Source organism: Metopolophium dirhodum, chromosome 1 (assembly GCF_019925205.1).
Source record: "Metopolophium dirhodum isolate CAU chromosome 1, ASM1992520v1, whole genome shotgun sequence".
Classification (NCBI taxonomy): domain Eukaryota; kingdom Metazoa; phylum Arthropoda; class Insecta; order Hemiptera; family Aphididae; genus Metopolophium; species Metopolophium dirhodum.
This window is the reverse complement of record NC_083560.1, coordinates 137,769,511-137,795,138: the sequence shown is the minus strand read 5'-3', so window position 1 is coordinate 137,795,138 and position 25,628 is coordinate 137,769,511. Positions and strand designations below refer to the sequence as shown.

General features: G+C 31.8%; 3 protein-coding genes and 1 pseudogene across 3 annotated transcripts; 3 read left to right on the top strand and 1 right to left on the bottom strand.

Annotated features, from left to right (window-relative positions):
• Positions 1-3,206: 3,206 nt before the first annotated feature.
• On the bottom strand, positions 3,207-14,812 carry LOC132932654 (uncharacterized). Its single transcript, XM_060999028.1, has 6 exons — positions 14,809-14,812; positions 11,697-11,864; positions 11,534-11,627; positions 11,083-11,356; positions 6,059-6,242; positions 3,207-4,387 (listed from the first exon to the last, which is right to left on the bottom strand). Exons 1-6 carry the CDS (start codon positions 14,810-14,812, stop codon positions 3,207-3,209), a joined length of 1,905 nt encoding a protein of 634 aa, XP_060855011.1.
• Positions 14,813-15,433: 621 nt separating this feature from the next.
• On the top strand, positions 15,434-19,919 carry LOC132932653 (uncharacterized). The gene is made up of 4 exons (XM_060999027.1): positions 15,434-15,835; positions 15,898-16,511; positions 17,138-17,391; positions 19,201-19,919. The coding sequence occupies exons 1-4, from the start codon at positions 15,434-15,436 to the stop codon at positions 19,917-19,919; spliced, it is 1,989 nt and encodes a 662-aa protein (XP_060855010.1).
• Positions 19,920-20,013: 94 nt separating this feature from the next.
• Positions 20,014-20,367, top strand: LOC132934630 (uncharacterized). The gene has a single exon (XM_061000958.1). It carries the CDS (start codon positions 20,014-20,016, stop codon positions 20,365-20,367), a length of 354 nt encoding a protein of 117 aa, XP_060856941.1.
• A 3,153-nt stretch (positions 20,368-23,520) lies between these two features.
• Positions 23,521-24,530, top strand: LOC132932652 (ATP-dependent DNA helicase PIF1-like; annotated as a pseudogene).
• The last annotated feature ends 1,098 nt before the right edge of the window (positions 24,531-25,628 follow it).

The following is a 25,628-nucleotide window of genomic DNA, read 5'->3' as shown; positions in this document are numbered from 1 at the left end:
AAGCTTTTTTTAGATCTAAGAAAACAACAAGCTTATATTTTTTATCTGTTTTTATATGTGAAATTAATATAGTTATTGCGTCTTCAGTGCTTCTTCTTTCCCGAAAGCCAAATTGTGAACTAGACAGTAAATTATTTTTATTTAAGAAATTAGTTATTCTAGTATAGATGCATTTTTCAAAAATTTTTGCAATATTAGATATTAAAGAGATTGGTCGATAATTATTGGGATCTAATTTGCATCCAATATTTTTATATATAGAAACAATATCAGCGTGTTTAAATTCACTCGGAAAATAATTTTTTTCTACAAATGAATTAAACATACACGATAAAGGTTTAGAGATTATAGAATGTTTGGATTTTAATAATTCTACACTAATTTTATCGGCACCTGGAGCTATATTATTTTTAAGAGAAAAAATGTTTGATATTATTTCATCTGGACTAATTGGCTCGAAAAAAATAGAATTTAAAGAATAATTGCATTTAGTTTTTAATTTGGCTTCCACAGAAGGTATTTTAGAAGCAAGTTTAGGACCTATATTTACATAATGATTATTTAATTTATTACAATCAATGTCGATAACAGTTTTCTTCTTATTAATTTTTAAATAATTGCAGAGTAATTCCCATTGTATTTTAGGATTTTTTTTGTGAATAATATTAATTTGTTTTATAAAGTGATTTTCACGTAAAATTTTGATATAATGCCTAATTTTTGATTTGTAAAACAATCCTAGAGATTGTTTTTTTCTAATTAATTTATTACGTATTTTTATAGAAGCAATAATTCCTTTTGTAATCCAAGGATTACAAACTGTTTTCGACAAAGTTGTTTTAATAAAATTATAATTATTTTGGTTATTAAAATATTTCGATAAAAATATATTTACATACTTACTATAATCCTGCGATGGATTTCCATCCGTGGTTACAGCAAGTCCGTTGGTCGTTTGATGTAACACTCCTTCCCCCCTACGTCTGTCATGATTTAGCGTCAATTCGCTATTGCATGACAAATTTCAGGGAGAGTGCCAGCGATGCGACCAACAACTTTTCAGTTCAGCCGGCGAGTGTGAATTAATTATGCTCGTCGATCGTATTTAATAACTAATAAAATTGTTCTAGAATATTCGATAGACGTCATACGTTATCTACGGTTTTCCTCATATAAGTAAAAATACCACATAGATAATTATAATAAAATATTTGTTGACCTACATATTATTTCTACATACATTTATTTTAAATATTATTACTATAATGTATATATTCGTAATATAACATATAATCTACGCAAAAATATATAAATATATTTGTTAAAAACATATATATTTGTATTGGTATATTGGGTCTTGAAAATAATATAAAATAATTTTTTGAGCAATCGTATTCTAAAATACGATCCCATGGATGATAATCTATGTACCTATTATCAAATTTTTTAAATACAAACTCAATTTTCGAATGTCTACATTTTGTTAGTGTAATTAACCTGAATTATTGTCTTTATTCTATAAACGAAAATATAAGACGTGCTGGTATATAATATAACTAATAACGATTTCGAATTATTGCCACTTTCCTATAAAACGGAAAAGATAAAGGCGTGCTGGAGTGTTACTCAATATATCTACTCTATAAACGAGTATCTGTATATGTTAAGGAGTAAACGTTGTTATGATTATTATACATACGGAATGTGGATATTCGAAAATATTATGTATTGAATATATTAATTATATAATTATATTTTCAAGAAAAACATATCTTGAAATTAATATTGCAGATAATAACACTTAGAAGAAAAAAGAAAAAAAGAAATTATAGGATTGTTCTAAAAATAATTTTATGATCGTTAAAATTAAGTTAACATTATTAAATTAAATTACAATAATTTTTCAAATGTAATCAAATGTTTTTTATGACCATTCGTCAATATTTCCATCCCGTTATAAATAAAAAAGTAATTGTTATCCAAATTAAGATCTTGAACATCTTTTTTTGTTAATTTAGAAAGTCTATCGGGTAGAACTAGTTTAAATTCATTATCTAAAACAACAAGTTAAAAGAAATTTTAATAATTTCAAAAGAATATATTATGTGGTATCTAAGAATGGTTTCCGATTCCCTAAATTTTACAATTTTTTTAATTAAGTGTCTTTTTGAGAATATTATTAATTAATATATAAATTAATTGAGAATATATAATAGTATTGAGCGACACATGGACTTTCTTTTCGTATACAATAGAATATATTATAATACACACACTTTACTAATTGTATATTAAGTTTATTTTTCAGCTATTCCAAACTTAAGCAGAATCCGGCAGTTTTGAGAAAAAATATTTTTAATTATTATTACATTTAGATTTTAATTATTAATATCATAAGTTTTGAGAAAAAATATTTTTGGGGAAATATTGCATTTAGATTTTTAATTATTAATAAAATAAGTTTTGAGAAAAATATTTTAATTATTATTGCATTTAGATTTTTCTGATCCTTAAACAATTTCGTTTAATTGTAACCGTATGGTATTGTATCATAATCTGGTAATATTATTCTTTTATCATAACCAAACGAGAATTTTTTTGTAACTTTTTTATTAACTATATTTTTAGTAAGTGTATCACGTGTTATTTGATTATATTCTAGTTCTATATTATCTTTATTTTTTTGTTCAATTAATTTTATCATTGATTCACCGTTAAGTTTTAACAAATTTTGATAATTCAAAGTAAATCCTTTTATAACCGTTTTATATTTATTATCGTTTGTTTTATAATAATAACTTTTAGGACCTGTAGATGCCCAATCTGTTATATGTACATTTTCACCTAATTCATCAGTCCATTCTCCCAACATTGTTCCTGTTTTAATTTTATTAACACCGTTATCTATATAGAAAATAGAATCGGTATCAAAATAAGCTACAGCTCTACCTAATTTATCTAACATTTCGTATAATCTTAATCTTGCACTAGATGTTGTAAATAAAGCTATTAATATATTTGTATTATGAAAATTCTCAACATAGTAATCTTTATAATTATAACACATTTGTATCATATTATCGTTTAATAATTTTATATTTATATTTTCTAATCTATCATCTAATAATATTTTATAGAATTGTTGTGGGTCTGTAACAAACTCAGTTTTTTTCATTTTTTGTCGTTGTCCAAATTTTCCCCATAAACTATTTAAACAGTTTTGCTACAGCTCGTCTACCTGGATTATCACGTATTTTATATTTATCTAATAAAATACCCATTTTATCGAAAATTGGTTTTATATACTCTTCATCAGAACTGTAATTATGTTTTGAACTTTCTAATTTTATTTTCATAAAATTATCAACATAATCTTTAAATAAATCTGTTGATTTCTCCTTAAAATGCCACACCTCATAAATTTTTGTTATAATATAACCTTTTTCCAAAGCTTTATTAACTTCATCTGTTGTCCATGTTCCTGTAAATTGTCTTTCGTTTTTAGAATGATTACAACTTGGTTTTTGATCTACAGCACATTTATAACACAAAGGAAATAATAACTTTTCACTTTTTTCCATTTTAATTTTAACTGGAAGTACAGGGTGATAAAGATTTCTTGGAGGTAAAATTTTACATTTAATTAGTCCAAACCATTTTTTATCATATACTTTTGGTTTAAATATTTTTTCTGGATGTCCAACAGGATAATGATCATAATAATTTACAGTTGGATATAAACTACATACGTCAATATAACGCATTTTTGTATTTTTTACTCTTAATTTTGTTGCGTTTGTTCTACCTCCAAAGAAAGCATCTCTCGGATTAATAGGGTCAGCTATATCAGCTTTTTTCATTTTTTTGTATGTAGTACTATTTATCCAATCACATTCCCATTGCTCAACAAGATTATAACCTGCATTTTTTATTGTTGTACTTCTGTCAATTGTTTTTTGATACAAATCCTCCATTGTTTCATGATTTATATTATTTATAGTTTCTCTATCTTTATAACATTTAGTACAACCATGCCAAAAACAACCGTTATATTGATAAACTGTTTTTGATTTATTATCAAATCCATCTACTTTAGCTCCTGCTATTATTTTTTCACCTCCATTTAATGCATGTGAAATATTTTTATTATTAAAATGTTGTAACCACGTTATCGATTGTTTTGAATAATTTTCATTTTTTTCTTTATCTAAAACAGCTATAGTATCAGATATTAAATATTTTGACTTATAGATAGCCATACAAACACCTGCTATAGTTGTATAGCAAAAAGGATCGATGTTAGCTATATCCAAAAATTGATTTCTTAATTCTAAACATCCTCTTCGTAAAATATCTACATCTGAATCACAGTAAGCCTCTAGTTCCTCTTTAAAATTAAATATATAATTTTCATTTATTTTTTCATCATACCATTTTTCAAATTCTATTTTATTCTCTGTTTTCATTGTTTCGAATCCATAATATTTTTTATCGGGTAATATACCAATATAATTTTGATTTTCTACTGTATTAAAGAAATGCGGAAAGTAACCTTTTTTCAGTTCGTTGAGACCAAATGTTTTTGGAAAACTACTGAGCGGACCTTGAATAAAATTAGAACTATCTATTATTCTTATACTTAAATATTTAATTTCTAATAACATTAATTTTGTACCATTATAAATCGTGAAAGGTTTTAGAGTGTTATCAACCAAGTATTTTAATATAAATTGTGAATCGTATCCTTTTGCGTAATGTGCTATAAATGTATAACCCTTATATTCCTCGGATATTACATGTTTACAAAATTCTTCATTTGTATCAAACATAATTTTATTTCCAAAAAAATCATGAGCAATTATTTTATTTGCGATATGGATTCCTGTTTCTTGTTGAGCTTCATAATCAAAAAACAAATATTTTTCTGTAAAAGTACATTGATATGGTTTATTTGTACCTCCACATTTTGTACATCCTACCAAACATTTACCTCCCTTTGTTATTCTAGATTGCATATAACATTGATGTTCATTTATTTTCACGTATTCTTTACAATTTCTACATTTACTATAACCACAATATTTATGATCCGTATCTCTTAACACTATTCTATTACAATCAATACATTTGTATACATAATTACATATATAATTATGATTATCTAAACATTCTTGATTAAAACAATATCTATTACATTTTTCACAGTATATTCGATTTTTTGTACTACTTAAATGCTCAAATCTCGTACCAAAATCTGTACACAATTTACATACATTTTTATCTTTATTTTTATTTTTTTTTAAACATTTATGTTTATTTTTATTTTGATATGGTTTATCACATTTTTCACAATAATAAGATGATCCATAGAAGCCTTTAGCCGATTTAATAACATCAAAATGATTACCATTTTTATACAAATAAATTTTAGTTTCTTTATCATCGCCCTTATAAATTAAAGTATTTAAATTTTCAGCACAAATAACATTTATTTGTATATCTAGTGCAAGTTCCACATTCTTAATGTCATTCAATGTAAAACCTTCTTCGTTATATTCCGTTAACATATTACATAATTCTAAAGCTAAATCTTTTTGAATTTTTCTACCTATCTTCAATTGTTTAATTTTATTGGAATCTAATTCATGTCCTAAAATGTTATTTGTTTGAGTAGATAATGCAACAACAATAGCTCTCGGGCAACATAAATTATCATCGTTATTAATCTGAATAATACTATTTTTTGTTTTTATATTTTCTGATAAATTTATTATTTTAGTTCGATTTGAACCTCTTGGTATTTTTACCAATTGAACTTGGAAAGTAGTTTCTGTAATATCAATTGTTTCATCTGAAGTTAATATGTTACTAATTATTGATTTTAAGTTGTTTAAAAAATTGTCAGATTTCATTCCAGTAGATATAGTATTTTTTAAATTTGGATTCATCACTATAATATTTATTAGATCACCTTTTTCGTAATTTGAATTTTTTTTAACAAGTTTTAACATAGAATCTAGAGCTTTGTGAGTATAATCAATTTTGTATTTAGTATTACTTAGTTTTAGATCTTTTATTAATGCTTCTTTAAAACGAATTTTATAATCAGCTTCATGTATCTTAAATTTCTTTTGAACTTTTTTATTCAATTGAATTACATCTATCAACTCATAAACCTCTGGTGTTTTTTCTAATGAACTATTAAAATAATTTTCTCCAGTGAAAAATGATTTTTCTAACTTCTGAAACGGATTGTTGTTTAATGAAGTGTTATCAGTCCTGAAGATTTCTCCATGAAAATTATGAAAAGATACTTGATTTCTATTATTTATTATATCAGAAATATTTAAATCACGAATATTCCTAATTCTTGATACAAGATCAATTTTTTTAAGGGTATAATATCCCTTAAGTTTAGCCTCTTTTGCTATTGACTTAAGCTCAGAAATGTTTAAATCACAAATTGTACGACCATTCCTAATTCTTGATATAAGATCAATTTTTTTAAGGGTATAATATCCCTTAAGTTTAGCCTCTTTTGCTATTGACTTTAGCTCAGAGACTTTCATATTTTCTAATGTGCTTATAGAATTTATTTGTTCCATAGTTTATTATAATTTTTATTTTATTTTTTTCTTTCTCAATTTCTTTTCAATACATTTTGCATTTCAATTTTTAATTATTAACAACATACGTTTTGTGAAAAATATTTTAATTATTATTGCATTTCATAAGTTGAGCGAAAAATATTTTTTAATACACTTTATTGCATTTCGATTTTTAATTATTAATATCATAAGTTTTGTCAAAAATATTTTAATTATTAATATCATAAGTTTTGTGAAAAATATTTTAATTATTATTACATTTCAGATTTTTGATACATTTTTTAATTATTATTGCATTTCAATTTACTGATCTTTTTATGATTAATATGATTTGTGATCTTTTTTTTGTTTAAAATTATTTTACTGATCTTTTTATGTTTAATGACATTTTGTGATCTTTTATTGATAAAATTATTTTACTGATCTTTTTATGTTTAAAATTATTTTACTGATCTTTTTATGTTTAATATCATTTTGTGATCTTTTATTGATTAATGACATTTTGTGATCTTTTATTGATAAAATTATTTTACTGATCTTTTTATGTTTAATATCATTTTGTGATCTTTTTATGTTTACAATTATTTTACTGATCTTTTTATGTTTAAAATTATTTTACTGATCTTTTTATGTTTAAAATTATTTTGTGATCTTTTATTGATAAAATATGAGGTGTACCAGAGTGCCCCTCTTACTACTGACGTCTAAATCGGCTTAAGAGTCATAGATTTGACATCAGTTTTCAACTCAGTAGGTAGGTAGGTAGGTAAGGCGTTGGTGCGGATGACCCGGGGTAGTGGTTTCGATGCCGGCAGCCGGGATTGAAGTTCATTTGCGGCGGCCGTGTAATTTCTGAAATTTTTATTCGTTATTTACCTTTCGCTATTACTTCCGCTTTATCATATTTATAAGGACAATGTTATGATTTTCTCAAAATTCGAGTTTTACCGCCCTAACGGACTCCGTTCGGCCTTGTTGAAACCAACGAAGAGTGTATATTGATCGATTGGACATACTACTTCGATGCTATTGCTTTTATCTACATTTATTAAGCAACACACCTAAATCGTTTGACATGGGCTCGATTATGTGGTTAAATATCTAATATACTATGTAGTAGGTACTTGATATATTACAGTTTAAAACACTGCTACAGATTATAAATAATAATACAATATTAATAAACAAAATATAACTTTATGTATTTAAATTCTGGCAGTTAAGTTGTATAATGATATGACATAATTTGATATTACTCAAAATATAGATACATTTTTTGTATAATTTAATTATTTATTCAATAAAATTAATAGATAAATGATAAATAACAAAGATTAATTGATAATATATGTACACAACTAATTTTGTTGTTGCGATGATACTAAACGCATAATGTTTAATACTGGATTTTATTATCTAATATTTATTAAGAAGCTATTATACATATTAACATATGCATATGCATACAACATATGCACCTATATACAAATTCCAATGTGTTGTTATTTAGTATGATATTGGCATGTCTGTGATACACTTTATATAAATTATATAATATTCAATATTAATGCTCAGATCACCACAGTAGTATTCATATATATATATATATATATAATTATTGACGGGAGACACGGTATATACCTACACACCGGATACGTGAGAATATGCGATTTGAGTTTTTATTACACACGATTCGTACGATATTTCGTCGCAGTGTAGATAAAGTTTAAGTGTTATACATTTGAACAACATTTACAATTCAATTCGTAGGTAGGTAGGTTAGGGCTTTGGACAAATAACACTAGGGACGACGTATCGAATGCGTGTCGGACGGTTAATAATAATAATAAATAAAATATAATAAACGTTACACGCAATGCTACAGTATGGCCATTATTAATTGATACGGGTTTGTCGGTGGAGTGGTGGCGTGCGGGGGACAACTTTAGCGACGCGCAACGCGCCCGTGTTATCTAACGTCATCTTGTGACGAACGCCCATGCAACACACAACCCAATCGCACAGAAAAACATATTTTTATAATTTAATATTATTAGGCTTTTAGCTTTCTTAGCTTTCATTAGCGTATTGTGTTCTGCGTTGGGCGCTTTTCAAAACCGGTGAGTACAATTTTGAAATACATAATAATAATAATAATTAATAGTAGAACGTTTGTACAGCCCGCGTACCTACTGGTTTATTCATGACATTGTACGTACGCGAGGTGGATTCATCTTCTTTCATTCGTGTACGATGCGTTTCCGTATTCACGATATTGTGTATTACTATATACACGCTATTTCCACCTTTTCGCGTTTCGTATTCAATGTTAATACGACATTTGTACTTCCGTGTTCATATCCGGACATAGACTTAAACGCCTACGTGCACAAAAATCTTTAAACGACGCTTTTTGCAGTTACGATTTCCAAGACCATATTGTGTGTGCGGACGTCACCCTACAATAGTATGTCACTTTTTTTAGTTCATACTCAATACTCTATGTACACGTAATAATATTTTATACCTACCGTGAACAAATAATATTTACTGCATTTCTAAAAATAAACACACAACACCGGATTATTAACTGATAACATAGGTACTGATAAGATAATTCCATTATACGAACACGGAGTTTTGCTTATATTACATTATTATTAAAATATAATATATAATATAATAATAATAATAATAATAATAATAAATATACTAAATGTTTGGCCATTACCTTTTAAAAATGTTATTATATATCTTTTCAGACAAATATAACAATGGTCAAACATTGTATGATTTGTGGCAACGTCGAAGGCGTGGATGGCGTTTCAGTGCATGGGTATTTATATAATGTATACGTACTTATTACGATTACTTTTGACATATTATAACACAACTATTCATGATACGATGATTGTATTAGTTTTCCAGCAAATGTCGATCGGAAGCGTCAATGGGTGATGTTCGCCGAGGACAATGGTGTCAATGCTCGACAGATATTGGCTCACTCCAAGCTCTGTTCAAGGCATTTTGTTGCCGGTCGTGATTACTACGGAGGAGCCGTACATCGCCGTCGACTAACTGTTGGAGCAGTGCCGTCAGTAGTGAGTGACAACCAACATACAACCTTTGATCACTGTATTAAACAAATAGTGTCGGGCTGCACGTACCGTATAAGATTCACTCGCTTGATCATTACATTACTATACTCACTAATACAGTGTGCATTAAAATATCACATATGGGTTTATTATTTCAATATACCCATTTTGATACTATTCTATAGGTACTTGCATTAAGTTATTGTTGTTGGTTAACATTCTGTATTAAATTATACTCTTTTTTATTGCTTTTATAGCTTATTGTGACATTTATTATGGGTATTTACAACCATTAAACAAAATACTCAAACGTTTTCTTACAGTTCTTAATATTAGGTACTACTACTACAACTACTACTTACTACAGACCTAGGTCTACTCTTCTTTATTTGTAAGTTGTGTACTAGATAAGTATTTTATCATTTCACATGTGGTACTCTTAGAAATGTTTATACTATTTCAATACTTAATACAAACAATAGATTGTTAGATAGAGCTTACTTACTTACTTATTTTGTACAGCTCTGAAAAATTAACTATAACATGTATACTTTTATTGTTGGTATATCATAAATCTTAAATTATTATCATATGATTTTACTATAACACTTACTGTTATACAGTGCAATACAGTTTTACAATGCTTCAAAGTTATTAATATGTATGAAACCACTTAAACATTCTTCTGTGGATTTCTTTGTTCTATGATTGGTACTTGTTAATTTTTAATACAACATTTATCTTAACCAATAGCATTGTACTGATGTTATTTAGGTAGATTTTTTTCAGTGCTCACACACCTTCAATGGCATTTAGTAGTATTATACATGTTCTACGGTTACAGTTAGTTATTATATTATTATAGGCTAGGGTTGCCAACTTTGGAATTAAAAAATACCGGCCCAAGTGTACAAAAAAAAAAAAAAAAAGGTCATCATTTTTTAATATTAATATAATAAAATGACGAATAATATAATTAATTACATACGTTAAAATAAAAAAATTAATAATATTAGTATTACATTATGTTAAACTTTAATATTATAAACTTATAAATTATTATAATAACTATTATAAATAAACTATTGTAAACTTTTAAATTTATATTTAGCGGCATTTTTCACGGCGTTTAATAAATGTTTTTCATTTTGTATTTGATCAAAAAACTCTGAACAATTGTATGTTATGTTATTTCTTATGACTAGTTCGGCTTTAACTGTATCAATTCCTAATCGATTGCGCTCATCTGTCCACAAACTATTCATGTGGCTAAAAACGCGTTCAACAAATGCATTGCTACACGGCACCGAGAATACATACTGTACAATTTGTTTAATATTTTTTAATTGTGCAGTAGATGATTGGAAAAATTTTACCCATTTTTCCGAACTAGTGAATTCTGTGTTATTTAGGATATCATTTGGTAATAACTTTATCAAATTAAGCTCTTCATACAGTTCATCTCCATTGACATGAACCTTAATTAATTTGGCCAGATCGAGTAAATCTGTTAATTTAGGTAATTCACTTAATTTCAAACACGAAAACATTTTGAATGGAGAGTTTTCATAATCAAACCATTTTTCGAGGTATTCTAATGCACGTTTGTAAGTATGTAGAGCATCAGATTTAAATGCATCGTTTTCTTTGCTAGTAAGATTAGGTAATCGTGTAGTTACTGCAATTCCAAAGAAATTATCATTTTTACGATTTAAAATTTGAGATCTTAAACTTAACATTACATCATAGACTTCTGGAGCGTTTAAATTATTTTTTTCTAATATTAAAATATGTTTTTGAAAAATGGACAACACATGATGAACAAACCAAATGTAACATTCTCTTAAAGTTAACTGTTCAGAAAGTTCATTTTTCTGATCTTCAATAAATGTCCATATGATTTTATCACATTCATTTTTTCCTTTTTTTATAAAATAAGTTTTAATTGCATTCCAATTTAAAATTAATCGGTCCACGGCATTAAACAAACTCAGCCATCTCACCGGAATATGTCGCAATACATTATGATAGTCCTGTTGTACAAATTCGAAACATTCTTTAAGTTCATCTACTCTTTTGGAGCTCATAGAAAATTCATTAAAAACTTTTAATACCAACGTTTCTACATCGTATTTTATAACTTTCATGGAATGCTTTGCTGCGTTATGAATCACATGACAGTTACAATTAGCTTTAATTATATTGGATTTTTTATTTTTTAATTTTTCGAAGACCGAACAATGTTTTCCATAATTAACAGAGGCATTATCGGCACCAAAAGCTGTTATATTTTTTATATCTAAGCCAAGAGATTCAATTGCAGAAGTAATCGTGTCAAAAATTGACTGTGAAGATTCGTTTGGTTATTGTGTTTAGCGATCCAATCAGAAAATATTTGATCTTTTAACCATTCATCGTTAAAAACACAATTACGAATTCTTTTTTTCGTTTCATTTTCGTTCATTTTAAAAATGCGTATAATTTTTCAATCAAGTATATACAATGTAAAATTAATAGGTACTACCGAACAGTCCGAACAGAATAACGAAACTAAACTCTATTATGAATCGTCTATCACATATTCACCAACGAGAACGGCATAATAGGAACAACTAACAAGGTACATACTAATCATAGTACTCATAAAAATGTCAAAAAGGACGATAGATATCTGAAGTCATTAAGATAGGTATACGATTTATTGACAGTAACATGTGATAATCAATTTCATAAAAATGATAAAATATTAATATATAATATCAAAACTCTCGATCAGGTGGAATTACTGGGTTTTTATAATTTTACAATATTATTACTTTGAAAATACCGGCTTTTTATAGGTCAATACCGGCAACCGGCTTTTTAAGTCTAAATATGTGAAATACCGGCCGGGCCGGGAAAATACCGGCCGGTTGGCAACCCTATTATAGGCATTTGGAATGTTTTCTTACACAGCTAAAAAAAAAAAACATTTATATTAACATACGTGTGTGCTTATTTACTTTGCTACATTATCCACAAACTATATATTGTATTGTATACATTCATAACAATGATTACAGTAACCATGCAATACATGTTTACATATCTGATATTGTATACTTAATATTGTGTTTATACAGTTGAGTGAAAGTAATAATATACATTCTACTACCAATAAACAAAATACTTTTCTCACACACTTCTTAATATTACCCCCACCACTACTACTACTACTATTCACTATTTACTACTGACCTAGGTTTACCCTCATTTGTAAGTTGGGTACTAGATAGGTATTTTATCATTTCACATGTGATACTCTTAGACTTAGACTTACTCTAACTACAACATGTATACTTTTATAAACCTTAAATTATCATGTAATTTCACCATAACACATACAAAACATTTGACGTTTTCTTACATGAATTTACATTTTCTTAATATTACTACTACACAAAATAGACTCTTTACTGGATAAGTATTTTATCATTTAACAACATTTGTCACATATGTTAGCAATGTTAAGATTATTTCAATACTTTCTTCACTTTATTTATACAACTAATAACTTTGATTAAAATAAAATATGTACACTGTTTACCCTATACACTACAGTGTAATATTACTACTAATGTGTGGTAAAAGGTCATGTAAAACTGCCATCTGTCCACTCATACACGATTGTAGGTAGTGTGAGTTACAATTATCTCACTTTGTTTCAAACGTTATTAAAATATCACATGTGTTTATTATTTCAATAAACCCATGTGCCAGGTATTTCATAGCGGCTAGGTACTGTTTAATGCTTTACCAGACTGCAAACCATTTACAATAGGTACTTGCATTAAGTTATTGTTGTTGGTTAACATTCTGTGTTAAATTATACTCTTATTTTGTTATTGCTTTTATTCTTTAAACAACATTGCTGTTTCATTGCATATTAAACACTGGGTCAAGCTTATTGTGATTCATTAACTAAAACAAATAATTATTTTGTTAATGTTGTTCAGTTGGACTTTTTTCACTTCAAAATGTCATGTTAAACTGTATATTATCTACTCATACGCAATGGGTAGTGTAATTTCCAGTTAACTCACTGTATTTTCACTTTTATTATGGGTGTTTACAATGGGTGTATCATAAACCTTAAATTATCATGCAATTTCACTTTAACACTTACTGTTATACAGTAAGATTATTTCAATACTTTCTTGACTTTATTTGTATGACTAACTTTGTTTAAAATAAAATATGTACACTGTGCACCCTGTGTATTATTTGATAGGTGTACTTAATTTTATCACATTGAAGACTCTTTAAAAAATAATTTGAATCATATCATGTATGCTTCTATTAGTGTAACATAAACCTTATATTCAACTTATCATGTGAGTTAATATAAATGCACTTATTGCATATGACACTTACTGTTAAAGAGTACAATACATTTTTAAAATGTAAGTCATTGTCCACTCATACACAATTGTAGGTAGTGTGAGTTACAATTATCTCACTTAGTTTTAAATATTACCTAATACATCAACTTTTACTACGGTGTGCATTATCATGTGTTTATTATTTATATACACCCATGTGGTAGGTATTTCACAGTGGCTACAGTTTGATACTTTACTAGACTGCAAACCAAATCCAATAGCCTACTTGCATTCTGTATAAAATTATAATCTTTTTTTGTTATTGCTTTTATTCTTTAAACAATTACGAACAACATTGCTGTTTCATTGCATATTAAACACTGGGTCAATCTTATTGTTTAGGTTAGGTTAGGTTACCTATATAATGTTGTTCAGTTGGACTTTTTTCATTTCAAAATGTCATGTTAAACTGTATATTATCTACTCATACGCAATGGGTAGTGTAATTTCCAGTTAACTCACTGTATTTTCACTTTTATTATGGGTGTTTACAACCAATAAACAAAATACTTAAACGTTTCCTCACACTGTTCTTAATATTATTACTACTACTACTCACTACTTATTACTGACCTAGGTTTAATCTCCTGTAGTTTGAGTTACAATTATCTCACTTTATTTTAAATGTTACCTACTACATCAACTTTTGTGCATTAAAATGTGTTTATTATTTCAATTTACCCATGTGGGCGGTATTTCACAGTGGCTACAGTTTGATACTTCACTAGACTGCAAACCAAATCCAATAGCCTACTTGCTGTGCTGATGGTTTATAATTATCACATGATTTTATAACTAATTTTATTTCAAATAAAGTGTGTAGGTACACTGTACTACCAGTACGAAATGACAACAGCAAAAACATTCTATAAACCTTATTGCCAATATTTGATATAGTTATGGCGTTCAATATACAGCTCACTTTTTAAACTTCATTCAACCAAAGTTTTAATTTAAAGTTTAAATTTATTTATTTCACTGTAACAAAATTCAGTATACCTACTGCAATGTTATCATAAAAGATTGTATTAAGGTTAGGTTAGGCAGGGCTTGTATATAGGTGTGACTTGATCACATTCAGCTAAACATTATTTTGTAACTATTTAAAAAAAAATTTGAACCATAACATGTATGTTTTTATTTGTGTGACATAAACCTTATTTCATATAAATTCACTTATTGCATATTATAGGTACCTACGCTTACTGTCAATTATTGTTGTTATTATTATAATTATATAGAATTATCAATACAATTGTACCTACTCTAAACTCAACCTAACTTTTAGGTGCTTGGGGACGTCGAGATGGAAGAGAGAGAGGACGTGGAGATCGTCGGCGTCCCAGTGGAGGGTGTGGAGTACGTGGAAGTCGTTGGTGTCCCAGTGGATGTAGGGGATGATGTGGAAGGAGTGGAGGTGGTGGAGGACATGGAATTTGTCGAGGTCCTGATGGAAGGTGTGGAGGAAGTGGAGGACGAGGTAGTCCAGATGGAAGTGGTGGAGGACGAGGTGGTCCAGATGGAAGTGGTGGAGGACGTGGAATTTGTTGAGGTTCAGATGGACGGAGGGGATGACGTGGAAGTGGTAGAAGTCCAGATGGACGGAGGGGAGGACGTGGAAGTGGTAGAAGTGCAGATGGACGAAGTGCAAGCGGAACTGGAGTTTGTGGACATGCTCGACGAGTTGCAGCCAGACGTCGACGAAGAGGTCAGTAAATATGTCTTACTTATAAAAAAAACCATAGATAAAACTTATCATTTAAATTGCAGTTCCGACCACTTGCCGTGGGTGAACAACCCCGAGGGCGTGCGCCAATAATTGACAGGCCGGCAGGCGTGACACACCCGCTTCCAGAGCAGCACAACGCGGGCGCGTTAAACAGAATCTGCACACAGTGTAACGCCCGCCACTTCGAAGGCGAGGTTGTGGGCCAGGGTGCCAATATGCACTTCTCCACTTGCTGTAACAACGGTCAAGTGACCGCTGCAGGACAACACGCGTTGTTGCCCGCCCCTTTTGTACTAATGAGTTTGTTGATTGGAGATTCACAGGATGGTCGTAGATTCCGAGACGACATTCGCCGGTACAACAACGCCCTGGCATTCGCTGCGTTTAGCTGTGGCACAGACGACAGGCGATTGCGAGGGCGTGGACCGCGAACGATGTGTATCCAAGGCCAAACTTATCAGAGGATAAATAATGACGTGGCCGTTGACCGAGTAGATGCCAACTACTGTCAGTTGTATTTCCTCGAGTCAGCAGAGGCCAACGCCCGCCGCGTTGGGATGGCTCTGCAGAGAAATCATCGTGAACTGTCCGTAGTTGTGATGGGACTATTGGACGGTTTTCTGCGAGACGTAAATCCGTACGCAATGGCTTTTAAGTAAGATATAAATTTATTGTATTTATTAACAATAGGAATATGAATTGCCCCTTAGAGTAAATTTCTTTTACAGATACCTTTCTCAAAGTAGACAGAAAAAACAAAAAAAATTACACACTGTAACCAATAAACTAACTATGTTAACTGTTGAACTAGATATTACGTTGATATTAGACACTCACAGCTACCAATATACTGCAGTTATTACTTAATGTTGATTCAAAATAGTATACAAAGCAAAAAATTTTACTTTATTACTTAAATTATATTAAATATTATATGTATTTTATGTGTTTATTATAATTTTACTCTGCTACCAACAGAGTTATATGTACTTATGAATGATATAGGTAACATTAAATATAACTTAGGGCTGGGACGTTTTTATTATTATATCATAATTATACCAAAATATATTACTAATTTAATGCTTGGATTTATATGAAGTATAGGTTTTATTGTTATTACCCAACCTATGTGGTCTCCTAAGCTTACTACACTTCACACACATTTATAATATATATATTTATTATTATGTATTATGTTAATTATACAATTATAGAGTTAAATGCAGTTAAATGGAGTCTGTCTAAGTATAAAAATATACATGTCTATATTTGTTCCAGGAACATGCGTGAGGTGTGGCTGGCAGAAAGAGACCTAGCCGACGCCGATCCCGCAGGTGTGCGACCTAGGCCAGTGACGATGCATTTTGTCCGAGATGCGGCCCGGGACGACGGGCGAAACAACCTGCCTACCGCAAACGAAGTTGCGGCCGTGTTCGTAGGTGAAGGGGGTCGTCCGCCAAGAGACATTAATCTGGTCATCTACGATACGAATCCAATCAACCCGCAACACAGGATGCAAACCATACCAGCGGGTTAGTTAATAATTATTTACTAAAAACACAATTTTTTACACAGCTGTCTCAAATTGTTCACTTATATTCACTATATTTATTGCACATTAATATCAACACCATCAAATAGAATCATAGTTTTTGTTGTACAGTAAAGCTGACACAGCGATTTTAAATTTACATTAAGTATACACTACATTTTGGACATTATTTTGAAATATAATTACTTAATAACTAATTCGTTAGGTCAAAACCGACCTTAACCCGTTCACTTGTGCAGTAATACTTTACTAAATTACATCATTATACATTAAATACAGCGGGGATCAACATATAGTACTTATCATGTGTATCATCAATAAAATAATATAAGGATACTGAACAAGCTATTTAGCTAGAGAGATTACACAGCATATACAATTTACTATTTATTTATTTATTCAAACAGTTTTAAATCAAACATTATAACAATTTTTAACAAATGGACAGAAAAGTGCACAGATTATATTAAATATATAAAAATAGCGAATAATTAATTAAGATTAATAATAACAGTAATTAACATAAATAAGGTTTTTGATATTGATAAATAATTCGCATGTGATAATTATTAATATAATTATAAAAAGACTCGATACAATTATAACAAAAATGAGAAACTTATAAACTATGTAATTGAGATAACAAATTAGTTACCTTAGATACCTCTTAAAATTAATTTCTAGATTATTGAAATAAGTTGGTCCTAAATAGTCTAGAAATATCTGACCAATACTGTTTTTTGAATAATTGATATTTAGGTTGTATCTTATAGATTCACGTTTATTTATGTATATCAAATTATATTGGTGGTTTTAGTGTGTTTTCAGAGGTACCACCCCATATAGTTATCCCATATTGTAAAATAGATTGATATAGTGTCAAGTAATAATAGTTTGTAAGCGCATATTAATATGTTCCATCTCAAATTGCAGTCTTAATATTAAACCTAATTATCTGACTTTTATCTTTTAACTTTAAAATAATATGCACTGTCAGTTTTATGACTATCATTTTATATAATTAGTTTGTGCTTAAAAAACTGAGTACAATTATAAATAGAAAACGCAACAAAAACAGTTTTTTTCAGAATTAATAGTACATTTTACTTAGTTTTTACTTTTTTAAATTAAAGTTCTGAATGAATCTATTAAATTATATTACTTTTTAAATTATTTTAATAAGCTTTATTTATATTTTGACAAATCCTGCAGCGTTCTCCTATTTTTTTTTTGAAAGACTGAAGGATAATTATATTATTGTTCGCATCTCCGATAATAAGTGTCGTTCAAAGATTTATCAGTGATTAGAATGTTAAATAGACAGGCCAGGAATTCTATTCAGGACATAATTTAATCATAATAGATCAGGTATTGCTATTCGAGCTAGGGGACCTATGTATACATAAAATATTAGATAAAGTTAAATTAACAATATTAAATTCAAACCATATTCATTATAAATTATATTCATCTTGTAGTGATAGTATGACAATAAGTCGTGTTATGATTTGTATGTAGTGTACTATATAATTTATCAATAATCAAACATAATATAGTCACATTAATTCGGTGCTTAATTTCATGATTTGTTTGGACTTCATAACAGACATCACTTACAAATATACACTATAAATCCTTGGAATACAAAGAGATCAGAGTTAATATTTTAATGACCTTTCTTTTGCGGTTATGTACTTGCTATACTCCATCCTCTAACCCCCAGCTACTACAAATCGTTGATTTAGCAATTCACTTTAAATAATATATACCATTCGTTACATTTCACAAGGGTCGTGTCACTCGGATCCGATGTTGTATCCGCTGTTTTTCCCGTACGGCGAGGCCGGTTGGCATAACGGGATGTTGCAAGCGGGCAACCGACGAAACAATGTCCGCAATCGCAACAGTATCAGAGAGTTTGCGTGCTACCGTTTGGCTGTTAGATATCAGGGAAATAACGACCAAAGGCATGAACTGTTTAGTTTATTACATCAAGGTCGGTTCTTGTTGCAGATGTATGTGTGCGACCAGTATGTTCGAATGGAGTCGAACAATCTGAACTACATACGTTTGCACCAGAGGGATCTCCTCGCCGAAGCGTATCAAGGGCTCATGGACCATGTGAACCAACAGCTCCACGTCGATCCCATGGCGGTCGGGCGTAGGGTCATATTGCCGTCGACGTTCACGGGTAGCGACCGATTCAACAAGATGAATTATCAAGACGCCATCACCATAGTGCGTACCAAAGGGAAACCCGACCTGTTCATAACGTTTACGTGCAATCCCAGGTGGCCAGAGATCACTGAAAACCTGGCTGCCCACAGCACGGCAAGCGACAGGCCGGACCTGATGGCCAGAGTGTTCAACAGTAAGCTACAGGAGCTAATAGGTGACATAACTGTACATCGTGTGTTTGGTAATGTCAGCGCTTACGTGTACACTATCGAGTTTCAGAAACGTGGTCTGCCCCATGCGCATATACTGATAATCCTGGCGGAGGACTAAGTTCCGCACGGCCGAGGACGTGGACGACGTGGTTTGCGCCTTCTTGCCGGACCCCGCAATCGACAGGCGCTTACACGACTGCGTCAAGTCTCACATGATCCACGGGCCGTGTGGAACAGTCAATCCACAGTGTCCGTGCATGGTGGACAACAAATGCTCCAAAGATTTCCCGAAAGCGTACGCAGAGGAGACTGTGTACGTTGCGGACGGCGGATATCCAAAGTACCGCCGACCGGATGACGGCCGGGTGGTACTTGTGAGAGGTCGTGAGGTTGGTAACGAGTGTGTAGTGCCGTACAACCCTTACCTTCTGGCCAAGTATGATGCGCACATCAACGTCGAGATATGCACGTCCATAAAGAGTGTCATGTATATCTACAAGTATATATACAAGGGACACGACCGTGTGACGTTGGAAGTTCAGGACCAGGATGAGATTGCCAAGTGAGTCTTAACTTAATTTTATAATTTACATATTTCTAAATAAATTTAGGTATAATGATTATAATAGTATATTGTATATGTTTATTTAGTGTGTTTACTACTTTTTATGTTCAGGAATTTTAAATATTAAATTGGACAATTTTTAAAATTCACATAAAAATCTTAAATTTAAAAATTCTGTTACTTAATTACATTTGTTTTTATTCCATTGTATTACTCTTGTTTTGTTTTTAATTTTAAATATGTTCACGTTTTAGTTTGAAATAATAAAATTACTTTGGTTTGACATTGGCTAAAAACTAAAATTTTAATGATTAAAGAACTTTACTTTTTTATGAAAACATTTCTAAATTTTAATAAGAATATTCAGTTGAGCAAAACTTTAGGAACTTCTACATTTATTAACTATTATTATTATACAGTAATAAACATCAATTGAATAAATAGTTAACTAATAAATCATTTATTAATTTTTAATAATTCCCATCAATAGTGTCTAAGATTTTTATAATTTTATATTACATTTAATCCTTTTTGTCATGTGTCTTCATTCAAGCTGTGTATAATAAACATTCTATTGCATACAGTATTAAACATAAATTAAATAAATAGTTAATTAATAAATGATTTAATAGTGTCTTAAGATTTTTATAATATTATATATTAATTTTATAATTTTATATTACATTTAATCCTTTTTTTCATGTATCTTCATTCAAGCTGTGTATAATAAACATTCTATTGCATACAGTATTAAACATAAATTAAATAAATAGTTAATTAATAAATGATTTAATAGTGTCTTAAGATTTTTATAATATTATATATTAATTAATATGTAGGTTGTACCTTATATTATATACTTCTACAGAGAGTTCTATAGGTGGTCTACATTATTATTGATAGATTTTTATTATAGGTATTACATTGAAAATTATTACCATTCCATCATTATTAGCATATAACAATATTTTATGCATGTGTCATTTTTAGCAGTGTGTCCAGTGTGTATGAATTATTTTACTCACTATTTTTTAGGTTTTTAGGGTAGTTGTAATCGTTTACCGATAACTTTTAGTTTTTTTACTATTGTATACTAGCTATATTATATACTTAACATTTAATGTGTGTTCTTTAGGTATTATTATTATTACATTAAATTTGTTATTTTATGCTTTTTCATTCAAGTTGTTTATACACATTACATTGCATACAGAACTGAACATCAATGACATTAAGTACACCAATTAACTAACATACCTAATAGATATAAATTTTGGTTTATAACCTGATCTAAGTTTAACCGTGATCACATAATATACTGTCTCAAATTGTAAACTTCAACACCTCGGCAATGTGAAACACGCTTTTATGGATTGTTATTTTCGTTGGCATAAATTAACATTCCTACAGCTTTGCCATTCTTAAATAATATTATACAGTTATAATGTATTCCACCTGATACAAATTTTAAAATATAATATAATTTAATAATAATAATAATAATAATTTAAATTTTGAATATTTTATGTGTACACTGTTATCACCTTGATCACCTAATATACTACTAATATACTAATACCAACTCTGTACATTATAGATTAAATTGTATACTTATATAACTATAACTTTTATGTCACTAGACTAGACGTCCACTATGATTATATTTAGCTACTCGAGTTGACATTTCACGACATTTATTTATCAAAACATCATAATATATCAGTCACATTTATTGTATGGCAAACGTTTAAACACCGTTCAACGGTTGTAGGGATTCTTCGTCATATGCACATTGTAATGCAATGCTATGTGTCTACAGAACAAAAAATAAATTACATTTACTTGAATTATATAATAATAATAATACCAATCACAACACCAGACGGTATCATCTATAGAGCCATTGTTAGTTATCTTTTCAATATTAATTTTCAGTTACGTAAACTCAAGATATGTCAGCCCACCAGAAGGCAGCTGGCGGTTGTTTTCGTACAAATTGCACGGCAAAAGTCACACGGTCGTCAGACTTCCTGTCCACCTGGAGGGTCGTCAGAACGTGTACTTTGCGCCGGGCCAAGCAGAAGAACGGCTACAGAACCAAGCTGTGCGTAGTACGAAACTCACGCAGTTCTTCGCGCTCAACACAACAGACGTGAATGCTCGACAATACTTGTACCACGAAATACCGACGCATTACACCTGGCAGATGCCACGTAATCAAGAAAACGTACTCGTAAGAAATGTCACCCAATGGTTGCCGCGGCGGATTCGGATGGCAAACGTTACGTTGGCTCGGATGTACATAGTAAACCCACTGGACCGGGACCGTTTCCACCTGAGATTGCTACTTCTGAACCGAAGAGGCCCGAAGTCCTTTCAAGACATAAGGACGGTGGACGGGGTCGTTCACGAAACATTCACGGCGGCTGCCGTTGCACTCGGATTATTGGAAGACGACCGAGCGTGGCGGGATTGCTTGACGGAATCGGCGACGTTGGACACACCGCGGCAGCTGCGGTATCTGTTCGTCACTATACTGGTGTTCTGCGAGCCCTCAAACCCGCTGGCGTTGTACGAGGCGAACGAAGCAAACATGATGGAGGACTTCAACCGCCGTCTCCAAGACGTCGACCGCGCGAGGGCCGCGTGTCTGGCGGCCATCGAGGATCTACTTCGTGTACACAGGAAATCGCCGGGCGACTACGGTCTGCCCCTCGCCGACCCCCGTCTACTGGAACCGCTGCAGGACGACGCGCTGTTCCGGGCAATAGACGCGGCGGCACGGTGGGCCCCACAAGTAGTCGCCTTGAACGCCGAACAGCGAACGGTGTACGACCGCGTGATGGCGGCCGTCGACGACCAACGCGAGGTGGCGAAAACTTTCTTCGTCGACGGACCCGGGGGTACCGGAAAAACGACGCTGTACGGATGCCTGATATGGGCGCTTCGGCACCGACCTCCGCAGCGGGAGGTGTTGTGCGTGGCGTTCACCGGTATCGCCGCGTCGCTCATGGACGGCGGCATGACCGTACACTCGACGTTCGGACTGCCTTTCGGCACGCTGACCGAAGACTCGACGTCCAGCGTCACCATGCAGTCCGAGCGAGCGCAAAAGATACGCAACGCGGCGCTCATCGTCTGGGACGAAGCCCCAATGTCGCCGGGACTGCAACTGACGGTGGTGGACCGCCTGCTCAGGGACGTCATGGCATCGGAATTACCGTTCGGCGGTAAAACCATGCTGTTCGCCGGCGACTTCAGGCAGATATTGCCCGTGGTCCGGAGAGGGACGAGAGCCGAGATCGTCATGTCGTCGATCAAGGAAAACGGTCTTTGGCGCGTCATATGGAGCGCTTCAATCTGGTCCAGAACATGCGCGCGGACCACGACGCGGACTTTGCGACTTGGTTGCTTGAGCTCGGCAACGGCCAACTGCCCGCGGTCGACGGCGTTCCGAACACCGTGCAAATCCCGCGGCAAATGGTATGCGACGTTGATGATTTGATCGATTTCGTGTACCCGCAGCAAATGTCGTTGGCCAACGTCGACGAATTCGCTCGGAGAATCGTTGTGTGTCCCACCAACGAAGACTGTAGAGGTGTCAACAGGGACGTGCTGGAGCGCGTCGACGGTGCTCAGATGAGCTACACCGCCGTCGACACCATGATGGCGGACGATCCCGACGAAGTGGCCAATTTTCCCACGGAGTTCCTCAACAGCTTGGAACCGGACGGCCTGCCGCCGTACCGGCTGACGTTGAAGGTGGGGTGCATCGTGATGTTGCTCAGAAATCTCGATCCGAGGAGACGACTGTGCAACGGTACGAGGTTGGTGGTCACCGAACTGCGGCGTCACTATTTCAAGGCTAGGATTTTGGGCGGTGAAGCACAGGACGACGACATCGGCGTGCCCAAGATACCGCTCACGTCCAGCGGTGAGGACGACCTGCCCATCTTACTGCGGCGCCTTCAATTCCCGGTGAGATTGTCGTTCGCCATGACCATCAACAAGTCGCAGGGTCAGACGTTCCACCGTGTAGGTTTGTTACTGACGTCGCCTGTGTTTTCGAGGGTGAGAAACGCACAGTCCGTGAGAGTCGGCATGTACGCCGATGACAGCGGCCGATTTGTCACCAAGAACATAGTGTACAGGGAAGTTCTGTAATGCAACGAGTGGTGACAATGGTAAGTATATTATAATTAGGTGACGCCTGCTGATAGTCTAGACTTTAAACCTAACACGTGTAACATATTTTTCAAACATAATACGTTACACCGCTGTTCTACGTGGTATGTGTTCTACATGCGCCCGATGGTCAAAGATGATGATGATCGTCTAGGTGACTTTAAACCTAACACGTGTGACATATTTTTCAAACATAATACGTTACACCGCTGTTCTACGTGGTCTGTGTGGAGGTACTTCGTGGACCTTGCCTTCGGGCTAAACGGAGAGAAAGTTTGACAACCTCCTCGTGGTTCTCTCTGGATGCGAATTCACTATAATGTGAATTCGTAACTAATGTCAAACAATGTATGTAATGTCTGTGTTATTTGTATTGTACCACATCCTATTGAATAGTATGATATAGTACAGATAGTACAGACAATTCAATTTAAATGTTGTATTTTATTTCACACATTAAGATTTTAATGTACCTATATTATATGATGTATAAATAACATTAATAAGTTAATTTCACTATGTTCCCAATATTTATTACACCATTTTATTGTTGTATTTCTTTCTTAAGTAGTATTAATTTATATTGTATTAATGGTTCTCCTTTGTTTTTATGTAATCATATATATTATGCTATTGACATTAATCAGTCAATTTCACTGTACTCACAATATTTTTAATATTTTGTACACTGTATTTCGCTGAACTACTTGATTGATTTATATTGTATTAATGGTTGAGACATTACTTAATTGTATTAACGTATTGACATTTTTTTATTAATTGTTTTACTCATGATTGAGATTTCATTACTATTAGATTCTATATAATTAGATTTTATTACTATTTACTTACTATATATAAATGTAATTATTTCAATATTTATATAATTGACTTTGTATTAATTGTTTTGCTCAGTAAAAGAGTATTTGTTTTGTGTTAAACACCATTTGTTCAATAACAATTTTTTTAAAATACAGTAAATTAATAAGCACAACAGTTTTGTCCTATTTGGTACATGAGTAGAACCTAACCTAACTAATATAACTAAAATAACAATTTAAAAAACCATTGATACTA